The 12,679-nt window shown below is 38.8% G+C and overlaps 1 protein-coding gene across 2 annotated transcripts in view; it reads left to right on the top strand.

Moving 5' to 3' along the window:
* The window catches only part of EIF2B3 (eukaryotic translation initiation factor 2B subunit gamma), a 123,448-nt gene that overhangs the window by 30,391 nt on the left and 80,378 nt on the right, over positions 1-12,679 (top strand). For both annotated transcript variants that reach the window (XM_030325748.1, XM_030325747.1), the window contains exon 4: positions 6,813-6,972. In XM_030325748.1, the coding sequence (XP_030181608.1) occupies positions 6,813-6,972 (160 nt within the window). The remainder of the gene's footprint in view (positions 1-6,812; positions 6,973-12,679) is intronic.

Below are 12,679 nucleotides of genomic sequence, written 5' to 3'. Positions count from 1 at the left end.
AGTGTGTAGGATGGAGTACCAGAGGAAGATATTAGAATAGAATCTCTAGTTCTTTTAATTTTATCTCTTCACTTAAAAAAATATCAATTTTGTATATGTTGTCTGAAGAGCATATTATATCACTTATAGTGATTCGTGTATTTTAAATAAATTTTAAAGTAAGTGGGAATAGGGGCACCTGAGTGGTTCAGTTGGTTAAGTGTCAGGCTTCGGCTCAGGTCATGATCTCACGGTTCATGGGTTCAAGCCCTGTGTCAGGCTCTGTGCTGACAGCTTAGAGCCTGGAGCCTGCTTCAGATTCTGTCTCCCTCTTTTGCCGCCCCTCCCCCACTCACGCTTTGTCTGTCTCTCTCTCAAAAACATTTAAAAAAAATTCTTTTTTGGGCGGCTGGGTGGCTCAGCCATGACCCGACTTCAGCTCAGGTCATGATCTCACAATTCATGAGTTCGAGCCCTGCATCGGGCTCTATGCTGACATCTCAGAGCCTAGAGCCTGCTTCGGATTCTGCTTCTCCCCTCTCTCTTTCTGCCCCTTCCCTGCTCACGCTCTGTCCTCTGTCTCAAAAATAATAAACATTAAAAAAAATAAGAATAATAAAATAGATGAATAAAAATTCTTCTTAAAGTAAGTGGGAATAGTGAATAAATGTTCAACTTTTTTTTTTTTATGTTTGGAGAACATTATTTTAGGCTGTCTTTAAGCAGGGAAATGAAATAAGTAGTGGAAATTGAAGTGTGAATTAGAATAGGGGAAAAACTGGAATGAGAGAGACAGCTAAGAGACTGGAAGAATACTTTGAGACCTAAACTAAGGCAGTGCAGTGGAGACAAAAGAAAAGGACTTGGTGACCAGTAACATGTTGGGGTAGGGGACTGGGCAGAAAGAGAGAGGAATTCATTCTAGATTATGGCCAGATTTCCTCACTTCAGATCCTGGTGGTGGTGACATTATGATTAAGCTAAGGAACACAGGAAGGATGTTTAGCTCTAAGCCTAAGGATTATCACATTTCTTACAGACTGAGTTGGTCATTACTTCCTGCACCTAATGCCCCAGACTCATTAAAAACAAAATGGCAGTTGGCCCTTTGCCTTGCACTTTGGGAGCTGCAGACTGGGAGTGTTTTCCAAACATTTTCAATGGAAATCAAGCATGGTGAGGTCTCCATTGCAGTTGGACATTGGTGTTTATTAAACACCAACTACTCTTGACGGTTGGATTGGGATTGGACCACATAGGAAATGTAAATTGTAACCATTCATAGTAGCACCAAGTAGCTGAATTCATTAGTTCCATATGGGCAGGGGTGGAGTACAGGGTGGTGATTTGGATCATAGCCATTGTTTGTGGAAGTGCTGGGTGGGTAAAAGCGAGGTTACCTTGCCTTTACGGGTTTTCTTCAGTGGAATAAGTGTTTTTCTCTCTCCATGCATAGGAAATTGTTTGCCAGATTTGTGTTATTTATAACAATCTGTCATGGAGCAGCTGCCAGGAAAGAAGAAAGGCTTATTCCCAGTAGCTCTTACCACCTCCCACCATACCGCTACCACCTCACACACATATATACGGTTTTCTGATTTAACTTTTGTTTTTTCTTCTAGTTTTACTCAGTGGTTTTGGCTTGATTGAAAATGTTCTTGTAATGAGAGATTTCTGGGCCTTGCCATGGCTTTGTAATTGGGTTTTCTGAGCTTAATTTGTTTGCTTAGCCAAAACTAACTGGCAGCAGTTGGAATTTTGAATTCCTGGAGGTCTTGAGTTCTCCCCAAACACTAACATGCTGTTTTCACCTTCCCTTAAAGACCTTGTATTTGCCATACAGTTTGTCAAAAACTGGACACATTTGCGATCCTTTAGAGCCGTGCTTTTTGCGCTTGACATTGCCCTAACTCCTCTAAAGGAACAGACTTGGATAAAGGGATACTGAGGACTATTAGAACATGAGAGTAGGAGGTCTGAGGAGATTCCATTTGGTCTCTGCAAAAGAAGAGGCTTACTGTTGGCGTTAGAAAAGAACTGGTTACCTGAAACATGAAGCAGCGGGGGATTGGTGTGTCCAGGGAACTTTTCAAGTTAATTGCATTTCAGATATACAGTTCCTTCACAGTCCAAACAATCTATGTTTATTCATGGCTTGTGGTCACACGTGATCAGAAATGCCTCTGGCTCTTAACAGTTTCTCTGCTTTTTCTCTCTGGGTTCCAGTTAGTAGAAGAATATTTGCATTTCTAGAATGGGCTTTACATTTTTAGAATAAAAATTAAACAACAGTTATTTATTTTCTATTATAGCTTTTATAAAAATGTGAAGAGAAATAGGTGGTAGTATGAAGATACAAGGATGATTGTTTCCCTTTTAGACTTTTGTTTCTTTTCCAGATTTCCAGCTTTGGAAACAACGTACATTGATCAAAGAGCAAAGACTTCCCTTTGGAAGTGGTGGAGTGCAAAGAGGATGGGAATGTGTTTGGTTTGAGTGAGTTTTTAGATGGAGCGTTTTCTGGGGACAGAGGCAGGAGAGGGCCTGACGGAGTAGCACCTCCATCTGTATCCCAAGCCCTGCCCTTTCTGACTGACGCCTCTCTTTTCACACTGAGAGCAGATGGCAACCAAACAGTGGGGGGAGGGGTCTGTTTCTTGTGCTCCTTGGGGATTTTGCATTCAGCTTAGCAAAAAGTCATCTAAAAGCAAAGAGAAAAACGAAGCGGTAGACTGTTCACATTTACCCAGGACTTGTTTGGCATTCACTACACTGACAGATTTATTTTTGGCAAATACTCAATGATAACCGCACTTATTTTCCAAGATGACATTGTCACCACTTCAGAGGCATTTGCATTGGATCATTTCTTCACTTTGGAGTACACTTGATAATTAAATTTATTGTAGAACAGTCAGCTTGCAAAAATCAGCCATCTTATTAGAGAAAGAAAGTTCTTTTTTTCTCAGTAAACTGTCATTTTCATTATAATGAAATGGGACTTCTGTACTGCTGTCCTGACGTCTTTAATAATAGCCCATGTTCCCTGCCTTCCTATGCATTGTTACAAGAAGTAGGGTTCTGTATGCTATCTCTTCCTGAACTTTCATATACATAGGCTGATTTGCTAATATTTGGTGGTTCCTAGATGGTGACGTTAGGATTTTTTTCCTAAAAAAATTTTTTTTTTTTAGCTCCGTTAAAATCCAGAAGGAACTAAGATAGCTTTAAGCAAAAGAGTAGAAAAAATCCAAATTTGAACTTCTTTTTTTTTTTTTTTTTTTTTCAACGTTTATTTATTTTTGGGACAGAGAGAGACAGAGCATGAACGGGGGAGGGGCAGAGAGAGAGGGAGACACAGAATCGGAAACAGGCTCCAGGCTCTGAGCCATCAGCCCAGAGCCCGACGCGGGGCTCGAACTCACAGACCGCGAGATCGTGACCTGGCTGAAGTCGGACGCTTAACCGACTGCGCCACCCAGGCGCCCCCCAAATTTGAACTTCTTAACTTGAAGAGGCTCTCAAAAGGAATTGTTTAGGCTATAAATAATAAGTTATATGTGTAGAAAAAGAAATGATGGTTCTTGTATTTCAAGAAGTAAGCCAAGGCCTCAGTCAGTTAAGTGTCTGACTTCGGCTCAGGTCTTGATCTCAGTTTGTGAGTTCAAGCCCCAAATCGGGCTCTTTGCTGATGGCTCGGAGCCTGGAGCCTGCTTCAGATTCTGTCTCCTTCTCTCTCTGCCCCTCCCCGACTTGTGCTCTGTCTCTCAAAAATAAACAAATGTAAAAAAAAAAAAAAAAATTTAAAAGAAGCAAGCCAAGGCATTCTTATAGTTGAGCCTCAGTTTCTTTTCTTTTTTTAATATGGAATTTATTGTCAAATTAGTTTCCATACAACACCTAGTGCTCATCCCAACAGGTGCCCTCCTCAATACCCATCACCAACCCCTCCCTCCCTCCCACCCCACCCCATCACCCTCAGTTGTTCTCAGTTTTTTAAGAGTCTCTTATGTTTTGCTTCCTCCTGAGCCTCAATGTCTGAGGAAACATGGCTTTTTACTGTAGTAGAATGTGAGTTGAAATCATCCATTTTTCCCACCCAAAGCAGGAATCTTGATTTTAAATTAAAATCTTAGAAGAGCAGGAACCACGTACAAGAATGTCCATGTAGATACTCATTTTATTTATTCTTAAACCAGGAATAATTTAGTTCAGTGTTTTTCAGACTTTTTAAATAGCAAAACCTGTTTTCCAAGCCAAAGCTTGTACAGAAGCCTATCTAAGAAAATAAAATTAATAAAAGAGGAGTTTCCCTGGTTGACTCAGAAAGGGCAGTAGGAATCAGGCTTTACTTCAGGCCCCCCTCAGAAACTGCAGGTGTGCTATTGAGAAACATTTGTGTAGTTAATTTAAATTGCAATTTAAGGAATTCATTTTTCCATTGATTGTTTTGGGACTTCTGTTTTCTGCATTTATGATAAAGTGTAGTAGCAGAATGTATAGGTAGCAATTTGTTAAAAATATATTAAGTAGCCTTTCTTAGCCACTCACTTTAACACTTCCTAGTGCACTCTTTCAGAGTAGGGCCTGGGTGAGCATAGAGTAAGTGCTCAATAAATGTTAGGTAAGTGGGGCGCTGGGTGGCTCAGTCGGTTGAGTGTCCGAACTTTGGCTCAGGTCATGATCTCATGGTTCGTGGTTCGGGTCCCCGCATCGGACTCTGTGCTGACAGCTCAGAGCTTGGAGCCTGCTTCAGATTCTGTCTCTCTCTCTTTCTACCCCTCCCTGTTCACACTTTGTCTCTCTCTCTCAAAAATAAATAAATATTAAAAAATAATAAAAAAATAAACGTTAGGTAAGTGAATTGTTGCAAGTGATAATCCAGTTTCTGCTTGAGCACTTCTAATGATGGGAAATTCATTGCCTTACAAAATTACTCTTTTTGACTAGCTCTGACTGACAGATATAAGTTAATATGGAAACTAAAAATACTTTTCTTCCTGTGTTTCCTCTTTGTTCTTAGTTTTGCTCTTGGGCTATTCAGGTAAAATTCGGTTCTTCCTTAAGACTGCCAGGTATTGGGGTGCCTGGGTGGCTCAGTCGGTTAAGCATCAGACTTCAGCTCAAGTCATGATCTCACAGTTCATGGATTCGAGGCCTCTGTCAGGCTCTGTGCTGACCTCTCAGAGCCTGGAGCCTGCTTCAGATTCTGTGTCTCCCTCTGTCTCTGCCCCTTCCCTGCTTGCACTATCTCTCTCAAAAATAAACATTAAGAAGAAAAAAAAAAGGAGAAAAGACTGCCAGGTATTTAAAGAATGCTTTTAGGGGCACCTGGGTGGCTCAGTTGGTTAAGTGTCAGGCTTCAGCTCAGGTCATGATCTCACGGTTCGTGGGTTCAAGCCCTGCATCAGGCTCATGCTGACAGCTTGGAGCCTGGAGCCTGCTTTGGATTCTGTGTCTCCCTCTCTCTCTCTGCCCCTCCCCCACTCTCTCTCTCAAAACTAAATAAACATTAGAAATAAAGTTTTTAATAAAGAATGCTTTTATCTCTTTCTTTCTTAATCCCACCCCATAATCCTTGTCCTGCCCACTGTCTCCCCTACAGTCTTTTCCCTATTAAACAGCTTCTCTTCTTTCACTATTATGTTTCTAGCTCTTTCACCACCTTGATCATCTTCTTATTGATGCTTTTTTAGTTTATCAAGTATACTCCTAAAATATGATACTCCAGTTGATATCTAGTACCCATAGTGTTGGGTACTAGACAGACCAAAATTTAGAAGTATCTAAGATCTAAGTTTAGGTGTTTTGGGTGCCTAATACTGTGGACTAGAAACTCCCTTAAATTGGTTTTCAAACTACCAAAGCTATGTTTCTTCAAACACTATTCACTAGTACAGATTATTTATTTATATGAATAGTCATTATAAGTTGTTAGATCTTAGTTACCTAACTACTGTAAACCTGTTTCTTTGTCTGTAAAGTACAAATGCTAATAGTGCTTACTACATAGTGTTCTAAAGATTGGGAATGCATGCAAAGTTACCATGATTCCTGGCCAATAGTACACACTCAGTAAACGTTAATTACTATTATTCATTATTATTGTAATTAATCTGAATTACCAGACTTGCAATCAGAATACCCACCACATGAGAAAATCTTTTTTTTTTTTACTTCATTGGTTTATTCATTCATTCATCAAATAATTACTAAGTGCCTATTATGTGCCAGACACTGTGGTAGTTAGTTCTCATATTTCTTATCCATAAAAATGAGAACTAATAATATTAATAATAATCCCACACCATGGTGTTATTATAAGAATTAAATGAGTGCTTTTATACATACCTGAGGTTGTATTGTAATTATTTACTAATTAGATTGGTTTCCTTGAGAGATGGGCCGTATGTTATATTCACCCTTTTATTTTCTAGTACTATAGCAAAGTGACTGTTTCATAGTATTTCATAACCATATGGAATCATCAGACTATGTGAAAATGTTTTTCAAACTGTAAAGGGATATATAAATTTATGATCATTAATTACACATTCATGGAAATAGACAATGTGGTGGTTTTCAGACTCTGTTCCTTAAAGCCCAGGATTCCAGTGGTCCCTCAGATTCAGCAGCAATAAGGCTCACCCAAGGAGAGGCAGATATTCAGTTAGAACAGCCTATTTATGTTACTTATTCTGCTGCTATAAAAAAAGTTTGAAAACAAGTGTCCAGTTTGTGTGTGCTTCTAAGCCATTGTAAGTTTATCCTGTGATGATTTTTGTGATCCATTGCCTTTTGTGATATTGACTTTCCCCTTCTCCATTTGACAGACAGATGTTCTAGTCCTGAGCTGTGATCTCATAACAGATGTTGCCTTACACGAAGTTGTAGACCTGTTCAGAGCTCATGATGCATCCCTTGCGATGTTAATGAGAAAAGGCCAAGATGGCTTAGAACAAGTTCCAGGTCAAAAGGGGAAAAAAAAAACAGGTAAGGAGACTGGAGTTTGGTTTATTTGTATGTTAGGTTTTTATAATTATTATTGTCATTCATGTTTTCACTTAAGAAACATTTATTGAAAATTTAAAGGATGTGTTCAATTTGAGGCATCTGGCAAGCTTTGTTGGTAGAGCATGTGACTCTTGATCTTAGGGTTATGAGTTCAAGCCCCATGTTGGAAGGAAAGAAGGAAGGAAGGAAGGGAGGAAGGAAAAGAAAGGAAAGGAAAGGAAAGAAGGAAAGAAAGAAAAGAAGAAAGAAAGAAAAGAAAGAAAGAAAGAAAGAAAGAAAGAAAGAAAGAAAGAAAGAGAAAAATTGACTCATTTATTGACAGCTGATTGCACTGCAGGCACTGTGCTAGGGGTTGATGACATAAAGTTAGAAAAGACAGTTCCTGACTTGAAGAGGCTTAGAACTATTGATAAGATTCTGTAAAGTCCAGAGGATTTGTGTGCAGAGAGGAGCACTCAGAATTATTTGCATTGTGTTTAAGGCTCAAATAATTGAATGCATATATCTAAGAAACAAAAAATCTAATTTAAGATCAAATATTAAAAATAGTTAAACTAGGGATACCTGGATGACTCGGTTGAGCATCCAACTCTTGATTTTGGCTCAGGTCATGATCCCAGGGTCATGGGATTGAGACCCATGTCAGGCACTGCACTGAGCATGGAACCTGCTTAAGACTGTCTCTCCTTCTCCCTCTCCCTCTCCCCCCTCTCCCCCGCTTGCATTCTCTCTCTCCCTCTCCGTCTCCGTCTCTGTCTCCCTCTCCCTCTCCCTCTCCCTCTCCCTCTCCATCTCAAATAAAAAATAGAATAATTTTAGGGGCACCTGGGTGGTTCAGTCAGTTAAGCATCTGACTTCAGCTCAGGTCATAATCTCACGGTTGGTGAGTTCGAGCCCCATGTCGGGCTCTGTGCTGACAGCTCAGAGCCTGGAGCCTGCTTCAGATTCCGTGTCTCCCTCTCTCTCTGCCCCTCCCCCACTCATACTCTGTCTCTCTCTGCCTCTCAAAAATAAAGAAATGTAATAAGAAAAAAAATTAAAAAAAAAACAATTTTGATGCTTAAATTGTCACACCTGGCCATTGAAAGTTTGTTTAAGCTGACTCCTCTCTTTGAAAACGTATGATGTACACTGGTAACCTGCTTTTTAGCTGAAGTGTAATTACAGAAGACAGGGAAGCAGGGAATAGGACTGGAGAGATTACAGAGATCAGACTAAAGAGTTTGGACTTTATCCTCAAAACAGTGGGGAGTACCTGGGTGGTTCAGTTGGTTGAGCATCCGACTTTGGCTCAGGTCATGATCTCACAGTTCATGAGTTTAAGCCCCATATCGGACTCAGTCTGTTGAACGTCCAACTCTTGATTTCAGCTCAGGTCATGATCCCATGGTTCATGGGTTGCAGCCCCACCTCAGGCTCTACGCTGACAGTGCAGAGCCTGCTTGGATTCTCTTTCTCCCTCTCTCTCTCTCTGCCCCTCTCTGCACATGCTTTCTCTCTCTCTCTCTCTTCAAAATAAATAAACTAATAACAAATTAACATTAAAAAAAAAGAACATCTTAGAAAAAAAACAGTGGGGAGTTGTTGAGGAATTTTATTGTATGTGCTGCTGAAGTGAGCACAAGTTGTTGAGGAATTTTAAACGAGAATGTCTGATCAGATTTGTGTTATAGAAAGATTTTCTATTCTTAATATGAAATTTTGAATTTCTCTGTATCTGTATTTTATTATATTTGAAAGCTGAGTTTCACCTAAATAACTGAGTTTTAAATCCTCCTGTGGAAGGGCCCCTGGCTGGCTCAGTCATTTATGCATTCGACTTTGGCTTGGGTCATGTTCTCATGGTTTGTGGGTTCAAGCCCCACATGGGCTCTCTGCTGTCAGCACAGAGCCCACTTTGGATCTTCTGTCCCTTCTCTCTCTGCCCCTCCCCCACTCGTGCTCACACACACTCTCACGCTCTTCCAAAAATAAATAAACACTAAAAATAATAATACAAAAAATAAATTCCTCCTGTGGAATGCTATGCATTTCAATGATAAGAATTTTTTTTTTAAAGAACCCTAATATTCTCAGATTGTATATTTGGTCTGCCTCTTAGCTGTTATCATGTGCCAGAATAGGCTACAGTCCCCTTTTTCCCAGATATTGTTTAATAGAGTGGATCCGGTAGGTCCAAGTTTCCCAAATGGTGTTCTTACCAACTTAACAAGAAAATGACTAATGGCTAGATGTTTCAGCAGCCATCTTTCCCCCTCTTGCCATTTCTTTCCCAGAAGATTTGTAGATGGTAGATTCTGAGGAGGGCAAGATCAAATTCATGTTTGGATTTTTGGGACTTTTTTTTTCCTTACTCCAGGTCTTTACACATGTTGTTCTCTGCCCAAAATCCTCGCCATCCCCTCTCCCCACAACACACGTACTCTAAATTTAGCTTAGCCTTCAAGTTCTTTTCTGAGAGGGGCCTTTCTTGACCCTCTAATATGAAATCATACTCCTTTGTTTGTCTAAATATGGTAGCCCCGCTGTCTTATTTACTCTCTCCTCTACTCAACTGTAAGCTCTGTAAGAGCTGGGATCATTATATTCTATTTTGTTCATTTTGTCCCCAGCACTTGGCCTAGTTATGGCCCATAGCAGTCAATAGATGTTATCGAATGGTTGAGGAGCCTGCCTGTAAAGGCAATTCTTATTTTCCCCCACCCAGTAAGAGAAATTAGATTCAACTTTTATTTAGTCCATCCAGTTCACTGTAGTATTTCTTAAACTCCTCCCCACTTCTCAGAGTTATATAGCCTTGGTCCAGGCTAGATTCAATAAATATCAGTGTGCTTGAGAATCACACAAATGAAAGCTGTCACTTGGCTGTCACCTCTCAATCAGCTTAGCTCCCTCTGCACTAACAAATGTTGGCAGGCCTTCTGAGCCTGTTTGTTTTTTTGGGTTTTTTTGTTTTGTTTGTTTTTTTGCTTCAGCTTTCTTTATTTCTCAAAGCTGAACTGTTAGAAAACTCTCTGCTTGGGTTTCTGCTTTATCTCTTTTCTCTTCTCAATCCCCAACTCCCCCACTCTTTCTAATTATATTTAACAGAACTGACTTGAAATCCCAGCATATTGAAAATCGAAATTGTTGTGATTGAAGAAACAGCATGCAGAAGTAGGTTCAAATATGCTAGAATTTATAAGTCACAGTGTACAATAATAGGAGCATATGTAAAATACAGGGAGCAATTTAATGCCCCAGTTACAGGGAAATATATTTAAAAACATGGTATTTGAAAAGAAGGAGGAACAACTTACTAATATGCAGACAGGCTACTTGGAATGAGATCCCTGACTTATAAATGCATTAAGTTTTGATATAGTCATTGAATTTAGAACATACTATATGTAAAGTTTAGGCTAAGCCTCATATGGGAAACAAAGATAAGATTTGCTCTCAAACTAAAATCTAGTGAATTGCTGAAACTAATATTACATTATATCTTCACTAACTGGAACTTAAATAAAAACTTGAAACAATGAAATAAAATCCATTGAACGGGGCTAGGTAGTTTTGTTATTTACCAAGTTTTATATCCATGAATGGCCTACCAGCATTTTGTGGATAGTTGCTTAATATCAATCACATCAGTGGTAAGTGGTAGAATCAGAACTTGAACCCATGCTTTCTGACTCCATAGCCTGGACTTTCTTTTTCTTTCTTTTTTGAATTTAGTTTTTGTTTTTATCAAAGTTTTATATGCTCATAATTTAAAGACTGATGGAATTATCCAAGTTATATTATAATAAATAGCAGTCGTTAGCCCTGTCTATTCTCACCTTACTCAGAGGCAGCCACTTTCAACATTTTTAACTAACTTTTTTTCACATTTAATTCCACATCTCCAAATAACGTTGTTTGTTGTTTTTGGGGGGTTTTTTTGCTATGTCTTCGTATTTTTAGTTTTAGGAATTATTTACTTACTTCCTACTATGGAACTTAAAGCTGTAGTTCTGTTTTACCGTACCCTCTACCCCCACCACACACATGTAAACTTCTAGTCTCCCCATTTTTTGCAGTATTTATTAACTGAATATTTAATGTTTACTATAACTGTTTAAATGGCATTCACAGCTGAACCTTGTATATGATTTTCTCCTTCCTCCTTTTATTTTTCTAAAAATTGTCTTGTTTTTTCATTTGCTTATTTTTCTGTGTATTTATTACTAATTCAACATCAGCATCAGTTGTGTGAATTCCTCTCATTACTTTCCAACACATTCAGTGTTCTCTCAGTTTCAGATTCTTGAAGATATCTCTCTTAGAGCTTTTCTGGATTAGTTCTGCTGTGAAACTACCATTTTAGGTTCACCCTTCACTGTCATATTTTGAAAGTCATTATTTTCTTCTTTCCCAGTTTATTTCTTTTATTTATTTATTTTGAGAGAGAGAGAGAACAAGGGGAGAGAAACAGAGGATCTGAAGTGGGCTCTGTGCTGACAGCAGAGAGCCCAATGTGGGGCTCAGTCTCACGAACTGTGAGATCATGGCCTGAGCCAAAGTCAGACACTTAACTGACTGAGCCACCCAGGTGCCCCTTATTTTATTTTTTCCTCTTTTCTTAGTTTATACTCACTCTTTTGTGGAACATATCCTCTTGTAGCCTCCTGAGATGAGGTTTGTGAAAAATAAATTTTTGAGCTTTTGCATGTCTTTATTCTATCCTCATAGTTGTTTGATATTTTGGCTGGGTATAGTCTTCTCTTGGAAATCATGTTTCCTCAAAATGTTGAAGGTATTATTTCACTGTCTTCTAGCTTTTCTATTAAGTCTAACACCATTCTGATTCTTCATTCTCTGCATGAAACCTTCCCACCCACCCACCCCAACCTTTTGGGAAGTTTATACAATCTTTTTGTTTCCAAAATTATAAAATTTCACACTGATTATCCTCAGTATGATCTAATATCATCCCGTGTTAGATGATAACGGGCCTTTCGATCTGAATATTCAAGTCTTCAATTCTGAAAAATTTCTGAAACTAATCTCTTTTTTTTAACACACCACCAAACTCAAAATTTAAAATAACTTCTATCAATGTGATCTCCACGTGTCCCCAACTCATTATTGTCCCTATCTAATGTACCCTTGCTGAATCCTGTGTTTATTATTTTTCTTTTTTTTCTTTCTTTTTCATATAGTTATATCTCAGCTTTTTGTATTCCTAAAAGATATATGTATATATTTTACTTACTCTAATTTTATACAAAAGATAGCATGTATTCATTCAATTTATTCAATGTAATCCCTATCAAAATTGTAGTGTTGGGGCACCTGAGTGGCTCAGTCGATTGTATCCAGCTCTTGGTTTTGGCTCAGATCATGATGTCACAATTCATGAGTTCAAGCCCCACGTTGGGCTCCACGATGACAGTGCAGAACCTGCTTGGGAATCTCTCTCTCCCTCTCTGTCTGCCCCTCCCAGCTCACATGCATGCTCTCTCCTCTCTCAAAATAAATAAATAAACTTAAAATAAATTCCAATAGCATTTTCCTCAGAAACAGAACCAAAAAAAAAAAAAAAAAATCCTAAAATTTGTATGGAGCAGTAAAAGAACCCGAATAACCAAAGCAATCTTGAGAAAAAACAAAGTTGGAGGCATCATGCTCCCTGATTTCAAATATTTTAAAGCTATAACACTTA

Source organism: Lynx canadensis, chromosome C1, assembly GCF_007474595.2.
Source record: "Lynx canadensis isolate LIC74 chromosome C1, mLynCan4.pri.v2, whole genome shotgun sequence".
In the NCBI taxonomy this organism is placed as follows: Eukaryota; Metazoa; Chordata; class Mammalia; order Carnivora; family Felidae; genus Lynx; species Lynx canadensis.
This window is presented reverse-complemented; position numbering and strand designations above follow the sequence as displayed.